Source organism: Ciconia boyciana, chromosome 17, assembly GCF_034638445.1.
Source record: "Ciconia boyciana chromosome 17, ASM3463844v1, whole genome shotgun sequence".
Classification (NCBI taxonomy): domain Eukaryota; kingdom Metazoa; phylum Chordata; class Aves; order Ciconiiformes; family Ciconiidae; genus Ciconia; species Ciconia boyciana.
This window is the reverse complement of record NC_132950.1, coordinates 5,353,236-5,379,544: the sequence shown is the minus strand read 5'-3', so window position 1 is coordinate 5,379,544 and position 26,309 is coordinate 5,353,236. Positions and strand designations below refer to the sequence as shown.

The following is a 26,309-nucleotide window of genomic DNA, read 5'->3' as shown; positions in this document are numbered from 1 at the left end:
GGGGGGGTCGAGGTCCCGATGCCTTTTGGCCCCAGCTGGCCCCGTGCCCCCCACGCCTCCGTGCCTGCGGGCAGGACCAGCCCTACATGGCCAAGGCCGGGCCCGCGGCTGCCACGTTCCGGCTCCGACAAATCCCACTAATCCCCCCTGAGTCATCCCAGAGGCAGACGGTGACCTGGGAGGAATCCTGCAGCTGCGAGGCTCCTCTCCGAGCCCGGGGGGCTCTGAGTGCCCCCCAGCCCCCGAGCCTCAGCCCCTCTGCCCTGTCACTCTCAGGTGCAATGAGTTTGGCAGGTCTCGTGACTCCCGGCAGCATCCATCCATCGGGCTCCAGCATCGGGGACAAGGCAAGCGGGCAGTCCCTGTGGCCCCCTGCCCGCAGGGGAGGGAGATGGGCTGGGGGTGCCAGGCGGGGGCTGTCGTGTCCCCCCCCAGACCCTCTCCATGTTTCTGCCCTGCCCCAGGCACCGCACCGCGGCACCCAGCCCTGGGCACACGTAACACCCCATTTTAGGGCTAAATCCTGCCCGGCAAGGGGTGAGGGGGCCCCTGCCCGCCGGCTCAGGCTCTTTCCTTCCCTCTGTGTCCCTCTGGGTGACACTGACACATGCACACCCACGCACACGCCTGCACACCCACCCACCCACCCACCGGGACACTGCTGATGCCCGGGGCAGCGGGCACCGCCCCAGCCTGGGGGATCCATTTCCCCCTCCAGATGGGGAAACTGAGGCCCTGCCAGCGAGGGGAGGAGGGGGTCAGGACGGGGGAGATGCGGGGCTCATCTGGGCTCGGCAGCGCGCTGGGCAGGATCGGGTCCTGCTTCCACAACACCCCCCGGGCGGCGCAGCGGCCGTCGGCCGGATTCGTCAGCCCAAGCCTGTCTCCAGGGGAAGAAGCCCCCAAGGGGCATCCCCAGCCCCCTCCCCTCTCCTGTGGCTGGAGTGGGTGGGCACGGGTGGGCACGGGTGCCAGGCAGGCAGAGCCCGTGGTGGCTCTCGCCTCCCAAAAAGCCACCCCCAGCCTCGGCAAGGAGGCCGTCAGGGCGCAAGGGTGCTGGGATGGGCTGCTGCCCGCGGGGCGGCCCTCCCTGCGTGGGGGGTGCTGGCCGAGCCCCCAGCCCCTCCGTGCCCCCCCCCGGGGGTTGTCCCAGCCCCTTCCCCGGGGGTGCCTGTCCTGCACCCTCCCAGGGTCCCTGGCAGGTGCGTGAGCCAAGCCACGTTCACGGTTTATGGTTTCCGAGGGAGGGGAGTATTTTTACAGCGTGAGTCACCGCGCGTGGCTTCGAGTGGAAAAACCACGGGGGAGGGAGGTGGGCAGGCGGGGAGGCACCCACCCACCCCTGCTCCCACGGGGGGCACACAGGGACCACCCCCACGGCTCCCCCAGGCCGGGACGGCGTTCGCCTCTGCCCCGGGAAGGCCGGGAGCCTGGCGAACCGTGAACCCGCAGGGACGCGGAGCACGGCCTCGGCTTCCCCGTGCTCCGGCGGAAGGGAGATGGCCCCCGGGGAGCAGAAACAAGGCTCTTGGCTGCTGGCCTTCGCTGCCTGCCCCGGCTCCCGAGCCCCGAGGGCGAGGGGGAGCCCCCCGTCCCCAGCTCGACACAGGCGATAACAATTAAGCAGCGCTGATGTCAGATCTGTAAGTTTATTTGCTCAATGTACGACGGCTACATAATGACTCACATTCATGATATTCCATCACTGAGGAAAAACTGCTAAGAATGGTCCGTGTGTGAAATAATTCCTTACAGAAACACGGAGTTGGAAAAATAATCACTGATTAGACCTTAAAAATAGTTCACTGCATAACATGACAAAAAGCACAAACAAAGGCTCATTCAAAGAACACAGTCATTGTTCTCCTACACTGTAATAGTTATAATTTCACCATGACGAACACCAGACATTAAGATTAAGCTAACACTGGTGTTTTCTTTTGCTTTTTTTTCCTTTTTAAAAACAAAATCATATATAATTGCATGTCACTATAGCAACATCCATAACAGATCAGTTTGTTACGATCACTATTTGGTAGAGCAAACTTTACCCCCAAAAGAAAAAAATAAATTAAAAAACTTTAAAAAATTTTTGAAGACTATTTTGTCATAGGAATACATAACATCTACAGTATAAGTTAATAAATTTCAAGCTACTGTATAGAAATACGACACTAGCATGCACAATATTGTATCAATAGAGTAATGGAGCAGTAATCATTTCACTGGAGAGACAGTATCATAGGCAAGTGCATCTCTTAAAAAACAAAAGAAACCATTCAAGCTGCTTAAAAATCAAGTCCCTGACCCCCACTCCGTTTTTAGCCCTCTTGTGCCATCTCTCCTGCATAAGTTTCCTAAAGCAGCCAGAGCAAAAGCCGAAAAGAAGAAGAAGAAAAAAAAAAAAGATAGGTTTTGTAATTCCAGTAAATCACTTCCAAATTATACAGCTGGGACAACACTGCTCACGGGACACGAGGGTCAATCAAAGGAAGGTAAGAAGCCTAAAGCGATCTTCCAGTCCACGGCACGTACCGGCAGCGCGAGCCTCTGGCCGCGGGATGCTGCACACCGTACACCCGGCGGATGCACTTGCTCGCTCGCCGCGAGCGAGGCTGGGCAGAGCTCTGCATGCGAAGGCATCCTGGTCAAAAAAAAAAAGCTTTGCCGGGGCGGTATCTGGAGGCCGAGCACCGGCCCGGCTCCGCTCGCTCCCCGAGGAGTCGGGGTAGCGGCTTCGTTTGACCGCGGGGAGGGAGCTGGAGCAACGTCTCCCCACGCAACCCGACAGCGGGAGCGGCTGTACTGCGTGTGCAACACCACGACGCGCTGCTTGCGGACTGACTCTCGAAAGGGACAATGAAAGCCTGTTTCCAAAAAAAAAAAAAAAAAAAGTAATGCACGAGTGCGATTTTTCCTTACTGCGCAGCTTTGGGTGAAAAGCTACGTGGCACAGCACTCCGCGAGCCAGAGAACAGCAGTGAACTTCCAACAAGAATGTAAAAATAAAATTTTAAAATAATAAATTTACTCAAAATGGGGTAAATATTACCTGCTAAGCAACTCAGATGCCCCGACTCCCACCCCCAGCCAGATCAGACAGACTCAGAAAAGATTTTGCTAAGAAGAGAACTAAGTTCCTGGGCTCCCGATGGTTGATAGAAATGTCTATGATTGTAGCTCTTCCCTTGAGGATTTCTCTACCAAATTAGTTTCTAAGCTCCTGAAGTTCACTCATTACACCACAAGCTTCCCCAGGAGAAAGGAAAACGCACCCGGCTTCCCTGGTGACAAACAAGGGAGCCTGGGTGCCGGAGATCTGCTGACAAACCTCATGGTACAGTGGGAGAAAGTCAGGCAGAGTGAAATGGCAGTGCAATCCCTGAGGAAGCAGCTGTGGCACCTTAAATCAGGATGGTCTTTTGAAATACCAAACACAGTACATGACATACAGACCTGAATGCTCTTTTTTTTATTATTTTTTATTTAAGTGGCATTTTAAGTTTAAACACTTCCCCCTTGTCTAATTAAGTTCTTAAACCTTTTGCTGTGGACTTAAAATAGTTGAAACAGCCGCTAGCCAAGCACCTGTTAAGCTGTTGACCAAAAAACTAGAGCAGCTTTGATGTTCCTCGGGCGGGCGGTCTTCTTGCCTTGGGCGACACAGAATAGCTAAAGCCAGTCCACAGGCGAGGACTGATCAGGAAGGCAAGCCAAAAGAACTAGCAAAAGAAAAAACAATCAAAGGCTTGATGTCATATGGCTGTAATGTAGAAATACTGTAAACTGCAATTTAGTGTTAATACTGTAAGCTACCCTAATAAATATCTTAACAAAACAAACAAAAAAAAGATTGGATGGCCTAAATCCTGGGGCTTTGCAAGCCCCAAATTCTTTATTTTTTTTAATTCCTTCTCAATTTGGGGATTTTAAGCTACGCCCTGCCAGGCAGAGCGCTGCAGAGAGACGCCCCGTGGCGTGGTACGGACACACGGCACTTGGACTGAAGAAACAAACGCACGAAGCCTTACTGGAACCACAGAACTCTTTTTTTTTTTTGCGTTGCTTTCCTTAAAAACGAGGGCCATTCCATCCACGCGAATTCGTCTTAAAACCCTTTTATTTCTAGCGATAAAGTTAAATTAAAGACAGCTCCACTTGTATTAATAATCTACAGAACAGTCCATATGCCAGTGAGGCTGCTATTCCATACCAGCACAGCCAGCCTGACTTCCACTAGTGGTGTTTTGGCAAAAATGTCAACGAGGCAATCAAAGACAGGTTGTGGGGGGCCTCCCTGGGAAGGTGTCCCCTCCCTTTCCCTCCCCCACCCCTGACCCCCCCCCCACTCGTGGGAAAAAAATAAAGACTGCAGTAGTTAGCATCAGCGTGCGGCTGCCAGTCCATCGGGGGGGTCTAGTTGTTGCCTTCTCCACCGTCGTCGTCTTGCTGATCGCTCGTCCAGAGCGTTAGGTTGTCGCGGAGGAGCTGCATGATGAGCGTTGAGTCCTTGTAGGAGTCCTCGTTGAGGGTGTCCAGCTCGGCAATGGCGTCGTCGAAGGCCGTCTTGGCCAGGTGGCAGGCCTGCTCCGGCGCGTTCTGGATCTCGTAGTAGAAAACCGAGTAGTTAAGCGCCAGACCGAGCCGGATGGGATGGGTCGGCTGCATGTGCTCCTTGCTGATCTCATGGGCTTCGCTATAGGCTTTCTCCGAAGACTCCACCACGGTCGCCCTCTTCTCGCCAGTGGCCACTTCGGCCAGGTAGCGGTAATAGTCCCCTTTCATCTTCAGGTAGAAGACTTTGCTCTCGTACTGAGTCTCGCTGCAGTTCTTGATCAGGTAGTTGTCCAGCAGGCTCAGCACATCCTGGCACACCGCTTCCAACTCCTTCTCGATCTTCTCACGGTAGGCCCGAACCATTTCTATCTTCTTCTCGTTTCCATCGGCAGAGGTCTTCTGCTCGATGCTGCTAATTACTCGCCAAGAGGAGCGCCGTGCCCCCACCACGTTTTTGTAGGCAACGGACAACAGGTTCCTCTCTTCGTTGGACAGAGGCTCGTTCAGCTCTGTCACCTGCATCGAGAGAGGGAGAGAGAAGAGACACACTTGGGTTAAGCCCCAGTCACTTGATGTTCCCGTCACATGTTCGGGTGCTCCCATGCATCTCTAGCGAGACGCAGGAGAAGGCAGCCAGCTCGCAAAGTCATCTGGCATCCACTCCCATCCCAGAGGGAGCCAGCTGGGAAATCACACTGTGATCCGGTCCCCCAGCAAGAGGGGCAGGCTGGGTTTTATTCGAGGTATTCTCCATCTCTTAGAAGGTCAGTGTTTTCCAGAGTAAGAAAAATCCTCTAGGAAAGAGACACCTTTCACCTGCGGGATGAGAGTCGGACTTTGTGATGCAGGTGAAAGGGACAAGTCAAAGCAAGAGGGTGGAGATGGTCTAGGTTTACGAGCTAGCCGCATGGATTAACAATACCATAGCTACGGGGTGTTCATCTTTTCCGTTTCCCATAAGCACAGGGCATGCTTTGAGATGCCTAAAGAATACGTTAGATGTTAAAATTACAGCTGCCTAAGGCATCTGCACAGATAAGGACTTAAAAGCTCACATGGTAAGAGTATGTTCATCCCACACAGGATTTTCTTCATTGAGGATAGCGGTGTTAATCCATAGCATCACTTCTACCTGCCTCACATGCTGCAACAGAGGGATTAAGGAGACGACGGAGCACAGAGCCATCTCACGAGCGGGCTGCCAAACGCCACCTCAGCCAGTTCAGTTGCTGGGAAGCATCACACTTGATACTGCAATCATCTCATTCCAGCTCCCGCAACGCCATTGCTGGCTGAAGCCACCCAGGCAGCACCTCCGGCAGCAGCGAGGCAGCCGGCCAACTGCTGCACCAGCTGCCCGGCCTTACGGGCAGCAGGCAGCTCGGGAAGGGCTCGCATCCCCCTTGTCTCCGTGCTGTGCCCCGTACGTGGGTCTCTGCGCCCTTGGAGCGGGTGCAGCAGCCCAGGATGCTGCGGCAGCCAGGCTGCTCCATACAGCCGCTCAGCGGGGTTGCTACACCTGCCAAATGGCACTTTGAGCCTGGATATTCGCTGTTGTCCCCTTCCCCCAGGGGCACGCTGCCCCACCACATACACACTCTGGGTACAGCCACGTGGGAAGTGGGCCAGCAGAGCAGGAACCTGTAAGCCTCCTCTTGGCAGTCACTTCTCACAAGGATCAGGTTATGGCTTGGATGTGAAAGGCTTCAGCAAACACTGAGTCATTTTCACAAGCATTTGGAAGGACAAGGTTTGTTCTGGGCCTAGATAACCACATTTGTGGTGGTGACCAGGAGGCCAAGGGCTCACGCTGGAAGGTGTAGGACAGTCCAGCCCAGGACCTCGTTTGAGTAGCCTGGAATGACTCACCCTCGCTTACTGCATATTGACCTGCTCATTCCAGCAACATCCACTCCTGCCTGCAGCTCTCCTTGCAGCTGTTCAGCCATGGTCTGCCTAATGTCTTCTCCCAAAACGAAGCTACAGCTAAGCCTTAGTTTCCCATACAGCAAACAGAGTACTCTGGTCTCCGATCCAGACCCCCTCTACTCCTTTCCTCAAGGCAGAGGCAGCAAGAAGAGCCTCCGCTCCCCCTTCCCACTCTTGTGCAGACCTGTGCTGCTCCACGAGATGCTCTCCAGCCTGGCAGGGGAAGCAGCAAACAGCCCATCTCCATACAGAAGAGGGTCTGACTATGTAAACCAGGCACAACTGCCCTCTGTGTCAAGGGCAAAAGGTGGCTGAAGGACCAGGGAAATGGGTGTCACGTTGAAGAGGGCAGAGTCTCCTGTGACTATCAGCAGCCACCACCGATTCAGGACAAGGTGCACGGGGCAGCGTGCCAAGGCAGCTCCCAGCTTTCACGCCCCAAGGTAAGTAGGGTGTGCAATGCCCGGGCCATCCGGCAGCTCCCGGTGCCAGGGGACTAACCCACATCCCACCTCTCCCAGCCAGGCTAACGGCGGCTGTTTAACCACACGGCCCTGGGTTGTGTGATATGCTGCTTCCCGCAGAGGGCCTGGGGCAGAGGCTCAGCCCTGCACGCAGCCCAACCGCAACACGCTAAAATACCCTTAGCAAGTTGTTTAAATGCTGCTTCCAGGCTGCCTTGTGCTCCAAGTTCAAAGGTCTCTAGTTGTCTGTATTTTTACAAGACTTAACTTTGAGATAACTCCATTCATTCTTCCCTCTGAGTGACACCTGCACAAACATAAATTAAAGATACTGTAAGGTTAAAGCCATCTTTGAAAGACACTGGAGCACAGTGAAGGTGTCCCCCTGCCCTAGAGCTTATGGTTTGTCTGTCCTTGGAGATACTCAAAACTTGATCAGGTTACTTGGGGTCTTGTCCCATCTAAGTTGCCCTGCTTTGAATACGGGAACTGGGACTAGAAACATCCAGAAATCCCAGCCTGACTTATTCTCTTACCTTCCAGCTGTAAATGGAGTGTCCAACATCGACAGCCATACTACAAGAGACTCGCCAAGTCCAACAGTTTTCTGTCCTGACACTGGTTATGAAGGTCGATAACCACATGAGGTCTTGCTTTTAGTGAGATGCTCTCTGAGCAGAGATACCAGTTTTAAGTGTGGACCAAGCAGGTGACTTTAAAGCTGCCCCACAGCCAAGTCTGCAGATATTTATCACTGCAGAAAGAAGCAGATTCACCTCCTCTCACCAGAAGAGTCTCGCTGGAGGACAGATTTATTAAAACTACAGGGAGTTTTGTGGGATTAGTGTTGCCATAAACACTTTAAAATCGAAGCTATTAAGGATTATGGAAGAAAGTTGCCTGTCAAAATCCTTTCAACAAACTTGCTGACAGATGGAAGGCACACCTGTGGAGAAAGCCAATTCCTCCAGGGAGCTGGCAGGGAACTTATCAAAGCAGAAAGGGAACCTTGTTAACCGTGTAACTCCTTTCTAGCAGTACCCAGGCTCCCAGTAAGACAGAGCACTGCAGAGAAATGCAAAGGTGTAACATGGCTGGAGACCAGGACCACATCCCTCAGCACTAGGAGTGGGGAGGGAAGAGCCTGCAATCCTGCATGTATTTCAGTTTGCAACTGACCGAGAGAGGAAGAAAGGAAAACCATCTGGCACTTGCATTCCCAGTAGGAAGAAAATGCAAGATGCCCAGGACACTAGATGTGGGACAGCAAGGGTACACTTAGCTACCTTAACCAGAGAGTCACTGGAAGGTGGAAAAGATGGTATGCCAAGTTAAGCTGCCTTTGAGAACTGCCGTCATCCCTGCCTCTTGGTCTGCCCAGAACCTGCCTGCCACGTCTCAGCACTACAGCTAAGATGTTGCTGCCCAGTTGCCTGCCCACCACATCGCCGAAGGATGGGCTGGCGGCTTCACGTGATCTGCCACGATACGTGTGGCACTCCAGCATGGGACTGCACAGTCACCATCGCGCTGCTTTTGCCAGCGGCGCTGTACGGGTGAACATCTCCAGCAGAAGACCATCCAGAAACCGCTGCAGCAACTTGCCAAGTGGATGCGGGTCTGTGCCTTCACCATAAGCCTGTGCTGGCCAACAAAATGCTGATTTTTCCTTACACTGCAGGATACCAACACAAAGTGAGTTCAATCAAGCCAGAGGCTAAACAGCAAGCTCTGATACACTTAATTTATAGCATTGCATTGAATGCCTCTCATGTAACATCAATAAGGCAATATCCTGCATCAGGCCTGGATTACATTGCAGCGGTCATGTTACAAGCCCTTTCAGAGAACTTTTGCTAATGTTTGTTTCCAGCATCTAGATTAATATTACCAGAACCCTCCCCCTTCTTAACTCAGGCCCTGGAGGGGTGTCACCTCCCTTAAGAAGGGCAGCACCCTCCCGTACAGACCAACCCTATGAGCATTAGGTCACCTGATGCCATTCCCAGCACTGTTACATGGAGTTAGAGACTTCAAATATCCAAAGAAAAAATCTCAATTTGGCGTTAAGAGGGCTTGGCAGGAACACAAAGCCATCAGCCTCTGGCTGGAAGTCTACCTGCTCTCTGCAAAGCTCAGTCATTTTGGAGTTTTACTTCCCTGGTTGACAGCAGAGAAAAGCAGAACTTGCACCACAAGTCTCAGTAACTGTCAAGCCTCCTTTCACCCTTGTGCCCCCGTAGATCGGGGCGGGGGCAGGAGATGCATGCAGCTGAAATGGAGTCAAGCCTTGCACGTGGCATAAACAGCCAAGCGCAAAGAGCTAGTCCACACACGCAGCTGGAAACTTGATAGATGCAAACCTTTTAGCTATTCGGGGGGGGAGGACCTTTTTCACCTTCCTTTCTGCTTCTTCACCCCAAACAAGCCCAGCCTGCAAGCCCAGCCACAAGACTGGCTCTTTATTGATGCAGAGCAGCAGACCTCAGCTGTGGTGCCTCTCATTTCCCTGCTAGCCTGCAGGCAAGGGTCTTACTTGCAAGAGCTTCCCCCATGTCCTGTCACAGCACGTGACACACGTGCCAGGAGCCAGACCCTTCGCACTGCAGGCAGCCCTGTGCTCGGCAGAAGCCCTGCCTTAGGGCAGGAGCAGAGGAGAAGACACCTAGCCAGGGAGCGCAGGTCTCCACTGGGCTTGGCACGGAGCAGCCTACGCTGACAGGCTTTGGCTTGGAGGCACACTCTACCACCAAGCTTGAGGACGCTGCCAAGTTCCAGTCTCACCAGTTCCTGCAGCCTTTGAAGGTGCAGCGTCTGCACCACCAAGACTCAAGTGCCCTAAAGCCACAGGGATAGTCCAACGGTTCCCGTTAGACAAAAACTACTGGAAGTTTAGGGTTTCTACAGCTTGAGAGTCCAGAGGTTTGTACAAATCAAAACCCTCTGATTTGCAACAAAGCTCTTCAGAGGCAGCACAATCTCCGAGAAGGTTCTCCCGATTTCTCCACTACAGCTGCGAGCTCTGACTCAGCACTCTCTCCAAAACCTGGCAGGCTCCCGGCATGCCCAAGTATCACATTGCAGCCAGGGGAAGGTTCAGCCTCAGGCGGAGAAGCCAGGGAGCATGCAAAACTTTACCTGCCCCTAATGTCAAGGTCTGTGCTCTCCAAAAGCCCAAGGGTTGGACCTACTGCACCTTCTTTCCAGAAGCCTCCTAATTAGCAGGCTTTTGAGACCTACAGGGGAGGTTTGCTCCCAGCCAGCAGCAGGCTAGTTTGCTTATGGGGCTTATTCCAGGACTCTTATCCTCCACTTCTCACCTTGCATCAGAGGTCTGAAGTAATAATTTCTGAGTACATCATGAAATAATCACTTTTGAAGACCCTTCAGTAGCTGAAATGGAGATCCATCCCAGGATTTAGTTTTAGCTGTTTATCCTTATACACATGGATTTTCACCTGGTTTTCACTAAGTGCCCACCCATTTATGGCTCCTACCTAGCTTTGATGTCTTATCTTAAAGCATACAGCAGAGCAAGCCGAGCAGACCCAGAGATTCTTCCCTGGGGAATACCATCAACATTTGACAGTTTAATCCATGTTACAAAGCCTCAACACTTTTGCTTTTCTGATGTCTAGAAGAGATCCCGAGTCCCTGAAGATATTAGACATCTACAAAGCAGCCAAGCTTTCCTGGAGACAGACAACCATGAGAACCTCAAACTGTCCGCTGAGAACAGCTTTTGAACATCACCAGAGCTCCTCTTCCACCAGGATACACAACAGCCATCTCTTCCTCAGCACTTGCATTTCCTCTGTTCTATCTACAGCTTCTGCACCATGTAATTAAGTATGTTATCTCCCAACAGAAACCCTAGCAATTGCCTTGTTTTCCTTCACACGCAGCTTCTTAGTCACACTGAGGTCTGGCCTGAAGGTCCCCTTTTCTGTTTCATTTTTTAAAAGGCAAATGTGTTTTTGAAACAACTTTCTGGCCAGAAGTCCCACCACTGAAATTCTTACTTGGTCTGAAGCCACCAGCAAGGGGAGCAACCAGCACGCGACCACTTCAGGCTCAAGCAGCTGATAAACGTTCATGACTACCTGCAGCCATGCCACCTTTCCCCCCGCCGTCTCTAGCTGCTGTCTCGTGGTGGGACCCCATCACCCGTCTGCAGGCACCAGACCACCTTCAGCAGCCCGAGTGCTGTCATTTTGGAAGTGACATGCCAGAGAGACTGCCTGGTTTTTCTGTCCCCATCTCACTCTATGTCTAGCTTCTGAAGAAATAGCTGCCCTCAAGCACATTAAATTGTCACCATTACCTGGTGGCTCGATTACAGTCACGACTAGATGTCACACAGCCTAGTCAAGAACAGCTTTTCCTTGTGTGCTCCAGAGCGAGCTGTCCTATGACACCATCGCAGCAGTCAGAAAGATGCTTTCGTAAGCACTGTCCTACTTCGATACAAAGTAGGCGTGTGTTAAACTAGACCTAAATCTAAAATCTTACCAGATTTCACTGGTTTGGGTCTCCCCGCCCCCCCGCCCCGTACTCTAGCATTCTCCCCCGTATCATACTTCCAAAGCGGAAGTCACACCATAACTACTTCTCTCCTTGCTGACCCCTCCACTGTCCTCTCTGCTCATGTTTTATCTCAGCATGGCCAGGGGGATTTTCGGCTGCAGGTCGAGCCCTTCCTCTCATCTCAGACAAGACCAGAAAAGCACAAGCAGGCTGCGGGCAGAAGTTAGTTCCCCACTGCTGTCTCCTTTGACTGTTTCAGTATGAATAATCATATGCTAGTTCCCATTTTTTAAGCTGGTGGGGCTGGCTCTCATCACCGGACAGGGGCTGAAGGCACATGGGATGGTTCTGCCATTACGTTTCAAATTGCTCCAAGTGCATCAAGGACCAGTGTCTGCAAAGTAAGATTGTTTATTGCTTGTAGCATAACTGGAGCTCAGAGGCTACTTAGGCACTCTAGACACTGATTAGGATATCTGCATGCTCCTACAGTTAACAGCGGCTTTCATCCCACTCTGCAGCCTTTATTATTTCAGGCGGCTTTGAACCACCCGAGACACAGTCTTCCAAGTGGAAGGGAGACGTGAAAACCAAGAGCTCATTTATTTCACTGGCCTCTGTAGCTTAACAACTACTTAAGCCAAAGTGAATTTCGTTGCACTACATGCAGGTTTGATCAGTCCTTGGAGCCTGCAGATGTACTCCAGTTTCAGTCTGGCTCTGACGGGTTTCAGCTAGAGAAAAAGCAAGTTTTAACTGCTTGGGTCATTCCTGCATGTCGTAAGGGAGCCAAGGCGACAAAGCCAGTGACAACAGTAGAGCTCTGAGCTGTTCCTACTCTGCGTTTGGGAGCAGCATTTCATGTACCACCCCTTATCTGCAGCACTGCAGTCCCAGCGTTTGGTCTAACGGCTCAAGTTTTTCCTGCTGAACACCTGGGTGCCATCGATTTGCCTCACCAGCTTCTTCTGCAGCTTTTGAGATAAGGCAAGCATAAGGGAACATCCGCCTGCCTTCCATACATGGCTTCCAGGCATATTATCAGACCTTGCAATCTGCCATGGCTACCGAGTCGACAGAGGGCAACCCAGACACATCGCAATAACCAGCTGGAAGGAACAATCCCAGCTTCCCACCATGGGCATCGTGTATACTCTTCAAGTGCATCAGTGTAGAGCTACAAACCATTTCTGAATTAGCATTGCACAGTCTTGTAGCTGGGAGCTGCTCCTATAGCTAGTATCTGCTTTTTGAGCCATTAAGGAATTATGCCCAAATTCTTCTTGTCTTCCTTATTAACACCCTGATTCTTGTTAGCCTTCCTGAAAGACAGGCTATTAAACAAGATGAAAACTGGTCGTAGGACAACTTGTTTCACTGTCTTGCTGCCACCAGCTGCCTCGTACCTATTAAAAACTCTTGGGAAAAATAATCAATCTCTGTCGGTCTAGTGCCTTCCTGCCACCAGATGGAGAAAGCAGCAAGTCGAGCCACATCAGTCCCAGCATTTAAGAGGACTGTCACTCAGGGCTCATCACACCATCTCCGGCAGATGGGATACCAGCACCTTTGCCTGCTAACTACAAAGCAACAGAAGGGATGCCAAGCTATTCCTTCCCCAAGATATGGCAGGCTGGCAAGCATCATCTGCCCGCTTTTGCATTTCTGCAAGCGCCTTAGCAGCAGCCCAAGATCACCACCCTGCTCCATCACCCAACAGCCTGGGGAGCTCTCCTGCCTCGGATTATCCAGTCTGTTCCCTGCTGATATGCCTTTTCTCCAAGCTTTCTGCGAAGCGTGTGGAAGACCAGTGCCACAGCATGCCACTGCCATGGGAGCTCAGATGTGCTCCTGGAGCACACTGAAACTTTCAGGAGCTCAGCGTAGATTCTTCTGAAAGGAGCATGACAATTCAGTGATTTCTATAGGCTCTTCTGGGCTGCATAAACTTCTCCAGGTGTGAGTTGAAAAGCTCTTGAAGAGTAACTGCAGCTCTTTCCTCAACAGCATTTCTGTACAAGTTTAAAGACTTGATTTCCCCCCCCCATTCAAGCATTATTCTTCTTCAGAAAAGTCCATCCGCTCACAGGCTTTTTAGCTGAAGCAGCCATCCATGGGATGACCACTGGTCATTTCTAGAGTCTTAAGACTTGGTCAACGTAGGGAAAGATTGACTTTTTTTTTTTCCCCCTCCAAGTTACGGCAAAACAAAACCAAGCTAGACAGACTTCAGGGACTCCAGCATGTAAGCAGGGACACACGAGATAAATGAACCAAGTTTCATGTAGGGAGGGTGTTTAGTGCTGCTGGGAGCATTAGCTGCTTAAAGACTTACCTCACAGCTTCTAAGAGTACTAATCTGCCTCAGATATTAGTGCTTTCTTGCTCACCTCCCACCGCATTGCCAGGCAGTAAGTACCCTGCCACCAGAAGATCAAATCCTCCCTGGAGCCTCAAGCGCCAGGACAACACAAGATGCTTGTCCTTAAATCATGGGCTCAAAAAATGACAGCGTTACGCTGTACCCATGACCTCTATTCACTTGAGCCAAGTAGAGAGAGGAGAGACGATGTCCCATGGGCAGGACACCCTGGGAAAGGTTGAGAGCAAGTTCTGGCTGTTGAGCGAGCCTGCTCCCAGGCCTGCCGGAGCAGGATGAACTGGGCAATTCTTGGCTGCTTGCATGGCTTCCTCCTGCATGGCAGAGCCACTGCTGCCACGGCAGCTGGCAAGCTGCTGCTCCAGCAGGATGAAATGGGAGAAGCTGCAACCATGCAAACAACTCCCTGTAGCTAGCGCTTAAGTTTTTAACCACTTCATGTCATTACCCCAAACACTTTGGGAAAGCCTGCTTGTTGCACATCAAGGCAAGGTTCTGGAAATATATAAAAAGCCCCAAAACAAAACAACATTTTTGCTCTAGGTCTTTTGGTCTGCAGAACCAGAAGTTCCTTGCAGTGTCCGAAACATGTTTTACAGATTAAGCAAGAGACTTTCCAGAACACCCAGGTGGACTCCAGCATGCCAGCTCCACAATAGGTTTAATTTCTGCATCAGTGAGTAAGGTGATTATCCCTCCAGATGTACTTTACCCTCCCACTGCTTCAGGGATTTCAGGCTTGATCGTACACACCTCTAGCAAAGACAATTTTGTTTAATTTCTTAAATGAACTTGCAGAACAGAAAGTCAAGTTTTTGCTCTGGCAGCTTTCTGGAGCACTGCAGCCAATTTTAAATTACAAAGGAGGGTCACTTTACTATTCTAGATCTGACTGTGGATTTAACAACCCTCGCCTGGCTCCAGCTATCTCCTCCCAGCCCTCTTTTGAAGCCCAAGGGACTACTACCACAGATTTGACCTCAGTTCATCACAGGTGACAGAACCCCTCAGGCACCGACATCTTGACACCACCAAATGCAAGAAGCCAAGCTCCCAACTTCAAGGTAATGAAATATTCATCCCACATAACAAAGCCCAACAGCATAAACAGGCAAAGCTCCAATGCCTTCCTCAGCTGGGTGTAAATCAAAGGCTGTTAATCTTCCCCAAGTTCTCATTCACTGCTGAATACGAAGCATTAGTCTTTTACAAGTGCAGAGCTCCTACAGCAGTTCTCAAGTGTATCTGTTAGCATACAGCACAGCAACAGCTTCTCCAACTACTATTAATAAACTTTACGCTGCAGAGCACCGCAACTGTCCAAACAACATGTCCATCAGAATCCTCGTTAACGCTGAAGCTGAGACTTCTCGCTGGTATTTTTCTAGAGCCTTGCTGAAACCATCTTAGAGAAGAATCAGAAACATACTGACATGCCAAGTAGCTTTGCCTGGTACGTAAGCAAAGATACATCCCAAGCAAGCCAACCCATCCAGTAAGATCAGAGGGAATTTGCAAACAATTAAGGAATGTTTTGTACTTTGAGTCTCTGCAGACTTGTGTTCATCCAAGTGCAGCTGCCTCAAACACCCATAAGACTGACTCAAATCTAACATTTCCTTTATAGAAAAGGAAACATTAAGTACTCTAATCCCTAATCTGGGGATCACTTTAAGGGAATCTCATGCCTTCATCAGCGACATGTTCTCTAGTTACTCTCCTACTGCTATTAACTAATGCACTGCCCTTGGTCACTAGATCACTAGTTTTGGGCCAAAACCCAGGTTTGTTTAATACCTAATGGAGCATGTGCTGGGTCATTCCTGAGATGTGACTAAATCTGAGCTAGCACAGAAAAATCTGAGATTAGGGGAAGTTCGTACTTAAATAGGCAGACAAAGGCTTTTGTTTCACCAGCTACATGAAGGCATTGCTTTTGAGAGAGACAGTCTCATCAGTGTTTCCTGCAGCCTGAGGATTGCTGCCTCATCATTTCAGCTCCGTTTTCCAGAATTTACCATTTCTGAGTGTTTCCAGACCCCACCAAGCAAACCGGCACTGCAACCAGGGTGAGACTCCTGGGTGAACATCAAGCCCTGTGCTCCACCAGCCCCAGCAATTCCTGGGGCTCTGGCCCACCGGAGGGGCTGGAGATGTGGCAGGTCGGGCTGACCATCATTGTGCACTTGGAGAAGCCCAAGAAAGCCATGCCGCTGCCGAGCTCCTCCCCGAGGCAGGCTCCCCCCACAGAGCCACAGGAAGGAATCCAACATCTTGACATCTGGACTCTGGTGAGAGGAGTCAGGCCTCTTAAAAAAAAAAATTTAAAGAGCAGAATGAAGTCCTTTTGTCACAGTTTTCCTTCATTTTAGGATAGCAGGAGGGCCTTTGCTCATTAGGTCAAGCAGCCAGGGGAACGAACAAGAGAGAGCTGGCTATGACAGCACTGGCCGTGCCCGGCCGAGGAGATGACACACCACCAAGTTACACAAACCCCACAGCCAGCTGGTCGTGGGTCCGTATCCTTCCCCTTTCCTGCTTGCTCCAGACCAAGCGCAGATTTGTGAAGTCCCCCACAGCTGCTCAAAGTGTGCTCTGCTTTGGAGGGGGGAAGGTGGGAAGAGGCAGAAGCAGAGACCAGGAGGGACCTCAGCAATGCCAGTGCACCACCCGCATCCTGCACAGGAGAGCAGAGCCATCCTCCCTCACAGCCCCACTCATCTTGCAGGGTCCTCCACCACCCATGTGTAAATGCACAGGGCGTTCAGACAGCATCCTGCAAGCCGTGGGCTGGGTTCCCACAAAGCCATTTTGCCTCCACAAGGGAAGAAGAGTTCCCCCATCTGCAAAGACCGAAAGCTGCACCAGCAGGAGCACAGGCAGAGCCTGGCAGCCAGCAGCCATGGCAGAGCATTTTATCTAACTACCACCAGCGTGAAACCGGCTGTGGCTATTTATCTGAACAACATCCTGGTCAAGCCAAAGGTTTCAGAGGTTGAAAGATAAAACCACCGTATCTTCACCAGTACAGTGACAAATTCACAGCTGCTTCCCCTTTGTTTTAGCAGGTGCTAAAATGGGTTTCCAAGCTATCACTTTCCAGTGGCAACCGTCGCTTGCAGAAATGAATTGAGTAAATACTTGCTGCTGTTTTCATGAAATTTTTGCTTTCTAGACATCAAATTGCCATTTGTCTTCAGTCAGGTGAATCTAATAGGACGGAGGCAGACTTCAGTCAAGGACAGGTTAGTTATCTTCCCAATAAAGAACAGAAGTTGGTTAAGGCTTTCAACCTTCCAGAAAGAAATAATGAAGGGCTGGACAGCAAAGGAAAGAGGGTCTAAGCTGGCTCCAAACCAGTTAGCACAAAAATACTCCTAACAGCATTAGCTTTGGAAAAAAGCTATCTTGAGTTGCAGGGCACTGAAGCATCAAAGAGCACCTGGAAGCGTCAAGGGTACATCAGCTATCCAGAGACGACCAAAGCCCTGCATCACAGCTTTGCCACAGTGAAGTGGAAGATGATGCCTGTACCCTGTCAAGACTGTCAATGGAGAAATGCTTGGGAAGCCAGGCAAATCCTGTTTCACCATGCTTTGTACTGCAGTTATTCCACTTCGCGTTCGCTCTTCACTGTCTGTCACAGGTCACGAGATGGAACTGGGCAGAAAAGCAGAAGGCAGCTTCAGATCTGCAGAGTCCTAAATGCCCCAGACACCGATCCTACTGAGGAAAGGCTCTCTCAGGTCAGACCGTAGGCATTTTCCAACCCCCTCTTCCTCTGTACCTGCCTCTGAACAGCCCGGTGTCTGGCTGGGATACACCGAGCAGCTACCTCTAGTCTGAACTAGTCTGACAATCCTTTTTGCTCTTCCCTGCCGGACTGGTATTGAGGTCCCAACATGCTACTCACCTCTGCCAAAGGAGAGCAGCAGCACCGACGAGTCCAGCAGTGCTCCGCATCCAAGGACATGCCTGGGCTCAGACAAAGCCACCTCCCAAGAAGCAGCCGGTTACTCAAGCATCAGCAGTTGGACACACAAAAGCTTGGATTGTTTATTTTTCCTAAATATGTACCCTTGCACACAACTTTCTATGCATTCGTTTGCACATAGTTTACTTGGCATGAAACTGCTCAGAACAGAAGCTGAAGAGTTCAGTTGTAGAGTTCATGCATTATACCCTGCCAGATGCATCACCGTCCATGGAGGTTTCTCCAGATGTAAAGTCATGGCTACCACTCTCCTCTCCCAGCCCCTGCTCCATCAGCTGCACCTTGAGACATGTTTCTTCTTGTATCCTCAAGAGTCACAGCTAGTAGATCAATTCCTAACTACAGGTATGCATCAATCAAAATGGTAAACATGACAAGCACTTCTCACCTTTTCTGACGCCTCGTGGTGTGAAGATCTGCACACTCAATGCCTCGCCCTACCCAAATCTGCAGTTCCACAACACCCAGATAGGCTGACTGGCATGTGCTCACTCGTGTTGTCCCAGAGCATTTAGTGAACCCAAGGCAGCACAAATTCTTTAGAGATTTAAGACAGAAGACTGTATCCAAGGTTAACTGACTCCTCACCAGTACAACGATACCAGAGGCCCCTGACCACACAAGCTGACAAAGCTCCCACCACGTGCATTTTGCCGTTGCAGAGTCCTTTCATTGGCACAGCTTAAACCCACCCTGAATGGCACAAATGATCCCATCCCAGCATTTCAGCGGGAGGCAAAAGAGCACCTTGCTGGTACAGCTGGAGTCCTCCATCTATGCACCATACTGTACACACGGACAGACATCTTTCTCCATCTCAGTCCTAACCGTGCTTCTTCCAAGCATGGGACACCCCAGTATGGAGTGGTGCAGTGAAATATCAGGCTCTGAAAATCCTTGTACTTATGACTGTGAAGGGGCTTGGGGTCACCCACCAGCCTGGGAACAAAACCCTGGTCCAGCCCAGGCCTCCCCATAGGCTACTGGGGACCATCAGGTCGCTCTTACTCCACCTCCCTGATCTTAAGCTCTGCAAGGCTGAGAATTCTTATTCCTACCCAGAAAGCCAAGCAGACCATGCTCCTGACTAGCTTTAACACTGTTGGCCCAGACACAAAAATGAAAACAGCTTAAAAGGAAGTGGTCCAGTAACACACAGTGAAGAAGAGATGGGGCAGAGGAAAAAAAGTCCAATGGGGATCCTCAAATTAAGGATAATCTTCCTTCTACCAGCAACAGAAGGCTAGGAAGAAGCATGTTCCTCACCTCCCCTGATCACAATTCAGATCCCAGAGAACGGCCATGGGCAGTGCCAGCCATCACCCAGCGGTAGGAAGAGGAGGCAGAGGGATACAACAATTATCTGGATAGCCCTCACTTCTCTTATGAGCACCATCCAGCACACTCACAAGAACTGCTACGAGGATGCCAAACGACATCATCCAGTTCTGATGAGACAAGCCAAGAACAGAGTGCATATGCTCCAGAGGTGCAGGAGTTTTCAGTTCAGAAAACACTTATGGAGCTGAAGTTCTGTGGTTGCCCTTAAATTGCTGTTCCTGTAGCTTCTAGGAAGCCCAAGTTCACATCACCAGTGCCCGAAGAGTCTATTCCAGAGAGCAACTTCGGGATCAGCTAGTGAACAAAGCTTGGGCAGATAGGGCTTGTCCATACATATTACAAAGCTTATTTGGTGTTAAAAAAAAAAAGTTTCCTGTGAGCCAGCCATCTTTAACCACAAGAAGCAGTGCAAGAAAGAAGGGGGAGGGAAAACAAAAAAAAATAATCAAGACAACTCCCACCAACCTTTTTGCATTTTCAGGGCTAGCCACCATCCAAAAGATCTACTGGCTAAGCCCAAAACATCTAAGAGCTCTTGGAGAGCCCTTGCCCAAGAGCTTTACTGCTTCTGTATACCTCAAACATCTGCAGAGGATTCAACAGCTATATTCTCCACCACAGTCTCAATATCACTTTTGTTTAGTTCAAAAAGTCTAATCAAGTCCACACCAGGCTGTTACACTTGGCCAACTGAGAGAAACCCAGCATGGTCTCACAAGTCAGTGGCTTTGCCTAAAGCTCATAGATAAAGACTTGCCAGGAGCTCAAAGGGGAATTTCTAAGAGCTTGAGCTGCTGAAGACTCACCAGTTAATATAGTTAATGTGTGCAGCGCCCACTGTACTCGCGTACAGGGCATGTTGCTACCTGTCTGTGGCTTAAGTGCAGTTGTGCGACTCAGCCTACCGCTACAAGGTCCTGAGGCCGATTTACACAGACACAACCCACGCCGTGAACCGTTACGAGCTCGGAAGCATGACAGGATGGCAGTTCCTGACAGCAGCCATCCTGCCCTGATCCCACAGACCTCCAGGAAGGAAGCCTGCCCATGAATCACACTGTCTTAGGCCCCCACCACCATCACTCAGGTCTGAGGAAGCCCTCACTGCTAAAGGGCGAGAGGACTGCTCCTCTGTGCGCAAGAGCAGGTCGGGAAGCACGCAGCCATGCAGCCCCATGCTGCAGTGGTCCAGGAGGCACCACGAGGCTGAGCAGCATTCAAGACGCCTGCACAAGGGACAGCGGCAAGAGCATCGACGCAGTCATTAGATGCCAACATACCCTCTCCACCTCGGCACTGGAAATGGTTTCTCCAAAGCCTCCCCCAGCCCCCCTGGGAAGTGCTACTACAGCAGCTCGCACTCCTTGCTCCCTTCCTACCATCACAGATGGCCTGCCCAGCACTCCTCCTGGAGAAGCCTTTCCACCTCACCCTTTTGTCTCGTTTATGCTGCAAAGCAGAAAGCAGCTAATCATCCCTTTTCCACTCCCCTGGGACTCTCCAGATAGAAGGGATTTGTGTTACCTCTCCCTCTTTCCAAGGGTGAGCCTGCTATCTGTGTGAAGCCCTGCTATCTGCACTAACCTGGCCACTGGACCTGGAGGATGATAGCCTGCCAGGCTGGTGAGCAACACGGCAGAAGCCCACAGACCCCGAGCCAGGGAAGGCCTGCGGTCCCCACTCGCTCTCCTCCTCCACCCACAACGGCCATTTACTGCACCAAGAGCCAGTTGTGTCTAAAGCTTGGGCAGCAGCCGTCTGCTTTTCAGCATCTCCAACGTTCACTCCTCCACACCCACCACCACCGCAGCTGATGGTCCTCATGCAGCACAGCCCAGCCCTGCTGCAGTGGTTGGGTCCCCAAAGTCAAGTAGCCAGGTGTTCCCCTCACAGGGGACCTTCAGGTGAGCTCAAGGAGTCTGCCATATGGTCCCATACCTACATGATACATAGGTGCAATGTAATAATCCTCCCCCCACCCTTTTTAGGCGACTTATTTCCTGCAAAAGTTATTGCAATCATCTTGCTTGTCTACCTGCGCATCCCCCCCATGCTAAAGGTCTACGGGGAGGCACGTGCTCTGCTCCCCAGGCAGCACCCGCCGGGGGCTTGGCAGGGCTCCACCTCCAAAAAGCCTCCAGCAGCATCACTGCTCCCCAGCTAATGGATATCGATCCACAGCCCTGGCGCTGGGTCGGACGGGTAAACTCTTCATGGAGCCAAACCAGACAAAAAGGCAGCTTACTTCAACCGCAGGCACCGTGGGCAGCAAAACCCCAGCGAGTTAGGAAGGAAATCGCTGGTGCTGGCTGGGCACGGCATCAGTTGGGATGGCAAGCCTAAGCCCAAGGCCAACACCTGCCCACTGACCAGCAGGCACAGCCACCACCCTGGGGACCAGCGGGGAGCTTTCCTGCTCTCCAACACATTATAGGGCTGACTGTACCCCCAGACAGCGCTGAGGTGACAAAGGACATGACCAAGGTCATGTGCCATACCCTGGACCGATGGGCCCAGCCCCGCACCCCTCCTGGGTGCGGCATCACCTTCTGCTCCCTCCGGTAGGTGAGGGGACTGTCTGCTGTGTTTTACTGAGACACCCCAGTAAACCTGTCACGTTTGGGGGCTGAAGGAGCAGTCCTGCTCCCGCAGCAGCAATGCGACTGCACGTGCCAGTTAGGGGCACTGACGGCTGGCACTTACAGCAAGGAAAGAGCTAGAACTTTATATATATAATGTTATTTGGAAGAAACTACTGTGATCCGGTACATCACTGTGGCAAGCAGCACCGGGTGAATCAGCAGACAGTAAGAGCCCCAGTACACCATTTCCATTTTAAACCATTAACATAAGCCATTCAGCACAGGCTCCCAAGCAGGCAGGGCTGAGGCTTGCTGAACAACACGCCCGGCTGCCATGTCACCACCCATGAGGCAACCACCAAAATGCAACGGTGAGATCAAGCTGCAGGAAAATGAACCTCTTTTATGCACATCATTACCACGCCAGGCTTTAAAGAAAAGCCGTCCGGCATTTCTCAGCACGGTGTTAAGGAAGCCAGCGGATGGCTAGCTTTAGAGGGCAGGAGACAAAACGGCGACGACCACGGGAATGCTTCTGCATCACCTTAGCTAGACGCAGCCTGCATGCTCTCTGCTACCACCTGGGTGCATTGCAGCTTGGACCATCGCATATGACATCACTAGGCGTTGCTACGGAAATGAGTGCGAGGTCATCAGCCTCCTGCACAACCGGAGCTGGGGGATGGGCAGCACACAGGACGGTGACAGGGATAACCGAGTGTGACATGCCCATCACCACCGGACCGACTGCGCCGGAGTTTGGGCAGCATCGTGCAGAAATGAAGAACAAAGCTCTGCCTTTTGTTTGCTGTCGTGGGAGGCGTCAGCACTCCCGCTGTGAATCATTTTCTTATGCCCAAACTACACGGCAACTGATAAGCGGCATTAGCCCGGGTTACTGTTTCACCAGGGCCAGTAAGGACTAAAAGGAAAAAAAACATATATAATCTCTAACAACACCTTTGGTTTAAACACCGAGCCCGGGTAAGCAGGCTGGGGAAATTCGCCCCGCGGGAATACTGCAACACGGCTGTGCATCCCAGGCATATCCCTGTTGGCTTTGTCATAGTGGCTGTATTATCCGTAGGAAATGAGCTGTAGGATCTGCTCACACAGCAGGCTTTGCTTTAAAATGAATAGATGCCGTTATCAGAAATTGGTCTAAAAGCCACAGTGCAGCAGAGGAATAGCCCAGTCGGTTTAATATGATAATATCTTGTTCTGATTATCCATATTTCATTTCTTGATAAGACATCTCCTCCCTCCCCATTCTCGGGCTGTGACAGTTTTGTCTGTTTGATAAATGCAAGGTTATTGACAAAATGGTGCAATATGGGCAACAGAGCTGCACCCACAGCAGACTGCGACATTCCTAGATCAGCATTCACTTTTCATCAGCCAGGGAGGACACCCCAGCTCCTCGCAAAGGTTCAGACCTGACTAAGAAGACAAACATAAAGAACAGTTTTCCCCTTTAAAGCACCCCCTCCCTCCCTCCACCCAGTCTAGCCTCTCTGCAATATGACAAATGCAGAATCTTCTGGAATGACTTGATCCTGCCTCCCACGATTGCTTTGTTTGCAAGATCAGATCAGAGATATGTTTTTTTTTCCCTTCTTATATTGTCAAAATGTCAGTATTGAAGGGGAGCGTTCAGTGTCACAAATCAGATCAGCCTGCTATATGCAGAGTCTTTATTTTAAGAGCGTGAAATGAATACAACATGACTCAATTCATAAATCTCCAACCAAGTGCAGTAAAAATAAGAGCTTTGGCAGTGAAAGGGCTCCCGATCTTTGGGGTCATGAGCACACGCCAGCCTCGCCGACCGCGCGCGGGAAGGGATGCACGGGAGCGATGGGGGGGTATTTCTGCAGCGGGCAGAGGTGTGCACGCAAACCGCCCTCCGGCAGGGCTCCCCACAGCCTCGCCCCACGGGGCTTGGCAGCCCCCCCGAGCTGGCGTGACCCCTCGGGGAGTGCCGCACCCCAGGGCTGGCTCCTCTGCCCCCTGCGCTGGGGCAGGGCGGGGAGCAGCGGCGGGGATGGGGGCACGGCAGAGGATGTGTGGGGCAGGGTGGGGGGCCTGGTGTGGGGGGCAGAGAAGGAATGGGGCAGGGAGGCGATGCGTGGGGCAGGGTGGGGGCTCTAGGGCAGGGGAGAGGGTGTGTGGGGCAGAGTGGGGGCAGCAGGACAGGGCAGAGGATGTGTGGGGGTGGCAGGGCAGGCAACGCATGGGAGCTCTAGGGCAGGGGAGAAGATGCGTGGGGCAGAGTGGGGGGCTCTAGGGCAGAGGAGAGGGATGCGTGGGGCTGGGTGGGGGCTCCAGAACAGGGCAGAGGATGCGTGGGGGACTCTAGGGCAGGCGATGGGGGTCGAGAGAGAGCAGGGCTGTCCCTGGGCAGGGAAAGGCGAAGGGAACGGGACCCGGCGGGGGGTGTCGGGGGCAGCACAAGGACCGGAGCCGCACGGAAGGACGGCGAGGGGGCGGTAAGGGCGAGGGGCCGGGGCCCGCACCCCTCCACGGCGCGGCCCCCCCCAGCCCAGCCCGGCCCGGCCCGGGCCGAGCCCACCGAGGGGGGGAAGCACGGGAAGGGCGAGGGGAGCGCGGACCCGCACCCCCGGGCCCGGCGGGGTGGGGTGAGGGGGGGAGGGCCGGAGGGAAGGACGACGGACACGGGACGGGACTCACGTTCTTCATGGCGGCCGCCATGTCGTCGTATCGCTCGGCTTGCTCGGCCAGCCGGGCCTTCTGCACCAGCTGCTCGCGGTCCACCATCTTCGCGGGGCCGGGGGAAAGGGTAAAGGAGGCTGCGGGCTACCGGGAGGAGGACGAGGATGAGGATGAGGAGGAGGAAGGGCGGCGACGGGAGGAGGAGGAGGAAGAGAAGGAGGAGGAGGAGGAGGGCGAGCGGGCGGGCGGGCGGCAGCTCCTGGCGCTGCTGCGGCTGAGGCGACGGCTACACCCGGTGCTGTGCGCGCGCCGCGGGCCACCACAACCCCCCTGCGTCCGCCCCGCCCCGCCCCGCCCCGCCGCCCACCGCCCTCGCGCGGGGCACGACGGGAGATGGAGTCCTCGGGGTGGGGCGGCGGTTCCCGCCGCCCCACCCCGAGGACTCCATCTCCCGTCGTGCCCCGCGCGTCAGCGCCACACCGCCCCCCCGGCCCCGGCCCCCGCCTCGCGGCCTCGCTCTGCCCCGCCGGGTCCCGCCCCGCCCCGCCCGTGGGGCCCCGCCCGCTGCCCGTGCTGATTCACCGGGAGCGGCCCGCGGGGCGGGGGGACGCGGGCACCGGGCTCGCCTCCGGGGGTAGGCCTCGCTCGGCGGGGAGGCCGCCGCCTGCGCCCGTGTGTGAGCCAGGGCCGCTGCTCGAGCCGCGGGGAGACACGCGCGGCCCGGGCACACACGCAGGCAGGGCCTACTCACAGCCCGGACCCACTCAGCCCGGACCCACTTACAGACGAGGCCCACTCGCAGCCCGGACCCACTCGCAGCCCGGACCCACTCACAACCCAGGCCCACTCACCACCCAGGCCCACTCGCAGCCCAGGCCCCCTGACACCAGGTCCCGCTCCCAGCCCGGACCCACTCACACCAGGTCCCACTCCCAGCCCAGGCCCACACGGGCCCACAGCACCTGCGGGCATGGCCTCTGCCACGCTGCCGGGCGGCTGGGGCTGCCCCGGGGCAGGCGGTGCGCAGGGCCCACCTTGCCCTCCACGCCCACGGAGGGCTGTGGGGTCCGTGACGCCGCGATGGTGCTGGGCCAGGCCACCGTGCCGCAGCTTGGGCCAAACAACTGACCCCCCCCATTTTACCCCCGTCCCCTTCTCCCCTGCCGCGGGACGGGGCCCTCCCAGCCAACCCACGGAGGAGAGCAGCCCCACCGAAGAGCGACGCTGGATAATTTATGAGCGGCCAGCTTGGGAGCGCGGTGCGCTCGCTCATCGATAACACATGAAATAAAAGCGCACGTCCGCTCGGGCCTAGCAGAGCTTCTGCCGTGCATTAGGAACTCCGTGAGGAGCCATAAGAGATCCCGCTTTCCTAAAAAGCCTATGGATGAGGCGATGCTGAGTGGACGCCGCGGCACCGGGGGAAAGGAAAGGGGTCTAACGAACGGGGCTGCGCTGATCCCGACGGAAGCGCTGTACCCCAGTCGGAGGGAGCCGCGCGGTGCTGACGCGTGTCTGCGTGGGCGAACACCGTCCTCCCCCTGGCACACTGGGCGTGCCCCAGCCCGCACACCTCGCGTCCCCGGCCCTTCCCGGTGCCGCTGTCCCCGCGTGGGCGCCGCGGGAGGTGTGAGGACCATCTCGGAGGACGCAGCCGTCCCACTTGCCGATCCCCACGCCCTGTGGTTTTCTTCTGGACCACCACAGGATCCTTGGTGGCACTGGGACGTGCCGGTTTCCGCAGGGCAATACCACAGCCACAGCCTGTTAAAGCCCGTGGGCCGTGGTCTCACCCAAGCGGGTGGGGACAAATTGGTTTGGAAATGCTGACAGTGCTTTATGATGACGAGCAACACCGTTCT

General features: G+C 53.3%; 1 protein-coding gene across 1 annotated transcript; it reads right to left on the bottom strand.

Moving 5' to 3' along the window:
* Positions 1 to 1,635: 1,635 nt before the first annotated feature.
* Positions 1,636 to 24,728, bottom strand: YWHAG (tyrosine 3-monooxygenase/tryptophan 5-monooxygenase activation protein gamma). The gene is made up of 2 exons (XM_072881861.1): positions 24,466 to 24,728; positions 1,636 to 5,073 (listed from the first exon to the last, which is right to left on the bottom strand). The coding sequence occupies exons 1-2, from the start codon at positions 24,550 to 24,552 to the stop codon at positions 4,417 to 4,419; spliced, it is 744 nt and encodes a 247-aa protein (XP_072737962.1). The 5' UTR covers positions 24,553 to 24,728; the 3' UTR covers positions 1,636 to 4,416.
* Positions 24,729 to 26,309: the final 1,581 nt, after the last annotated feature.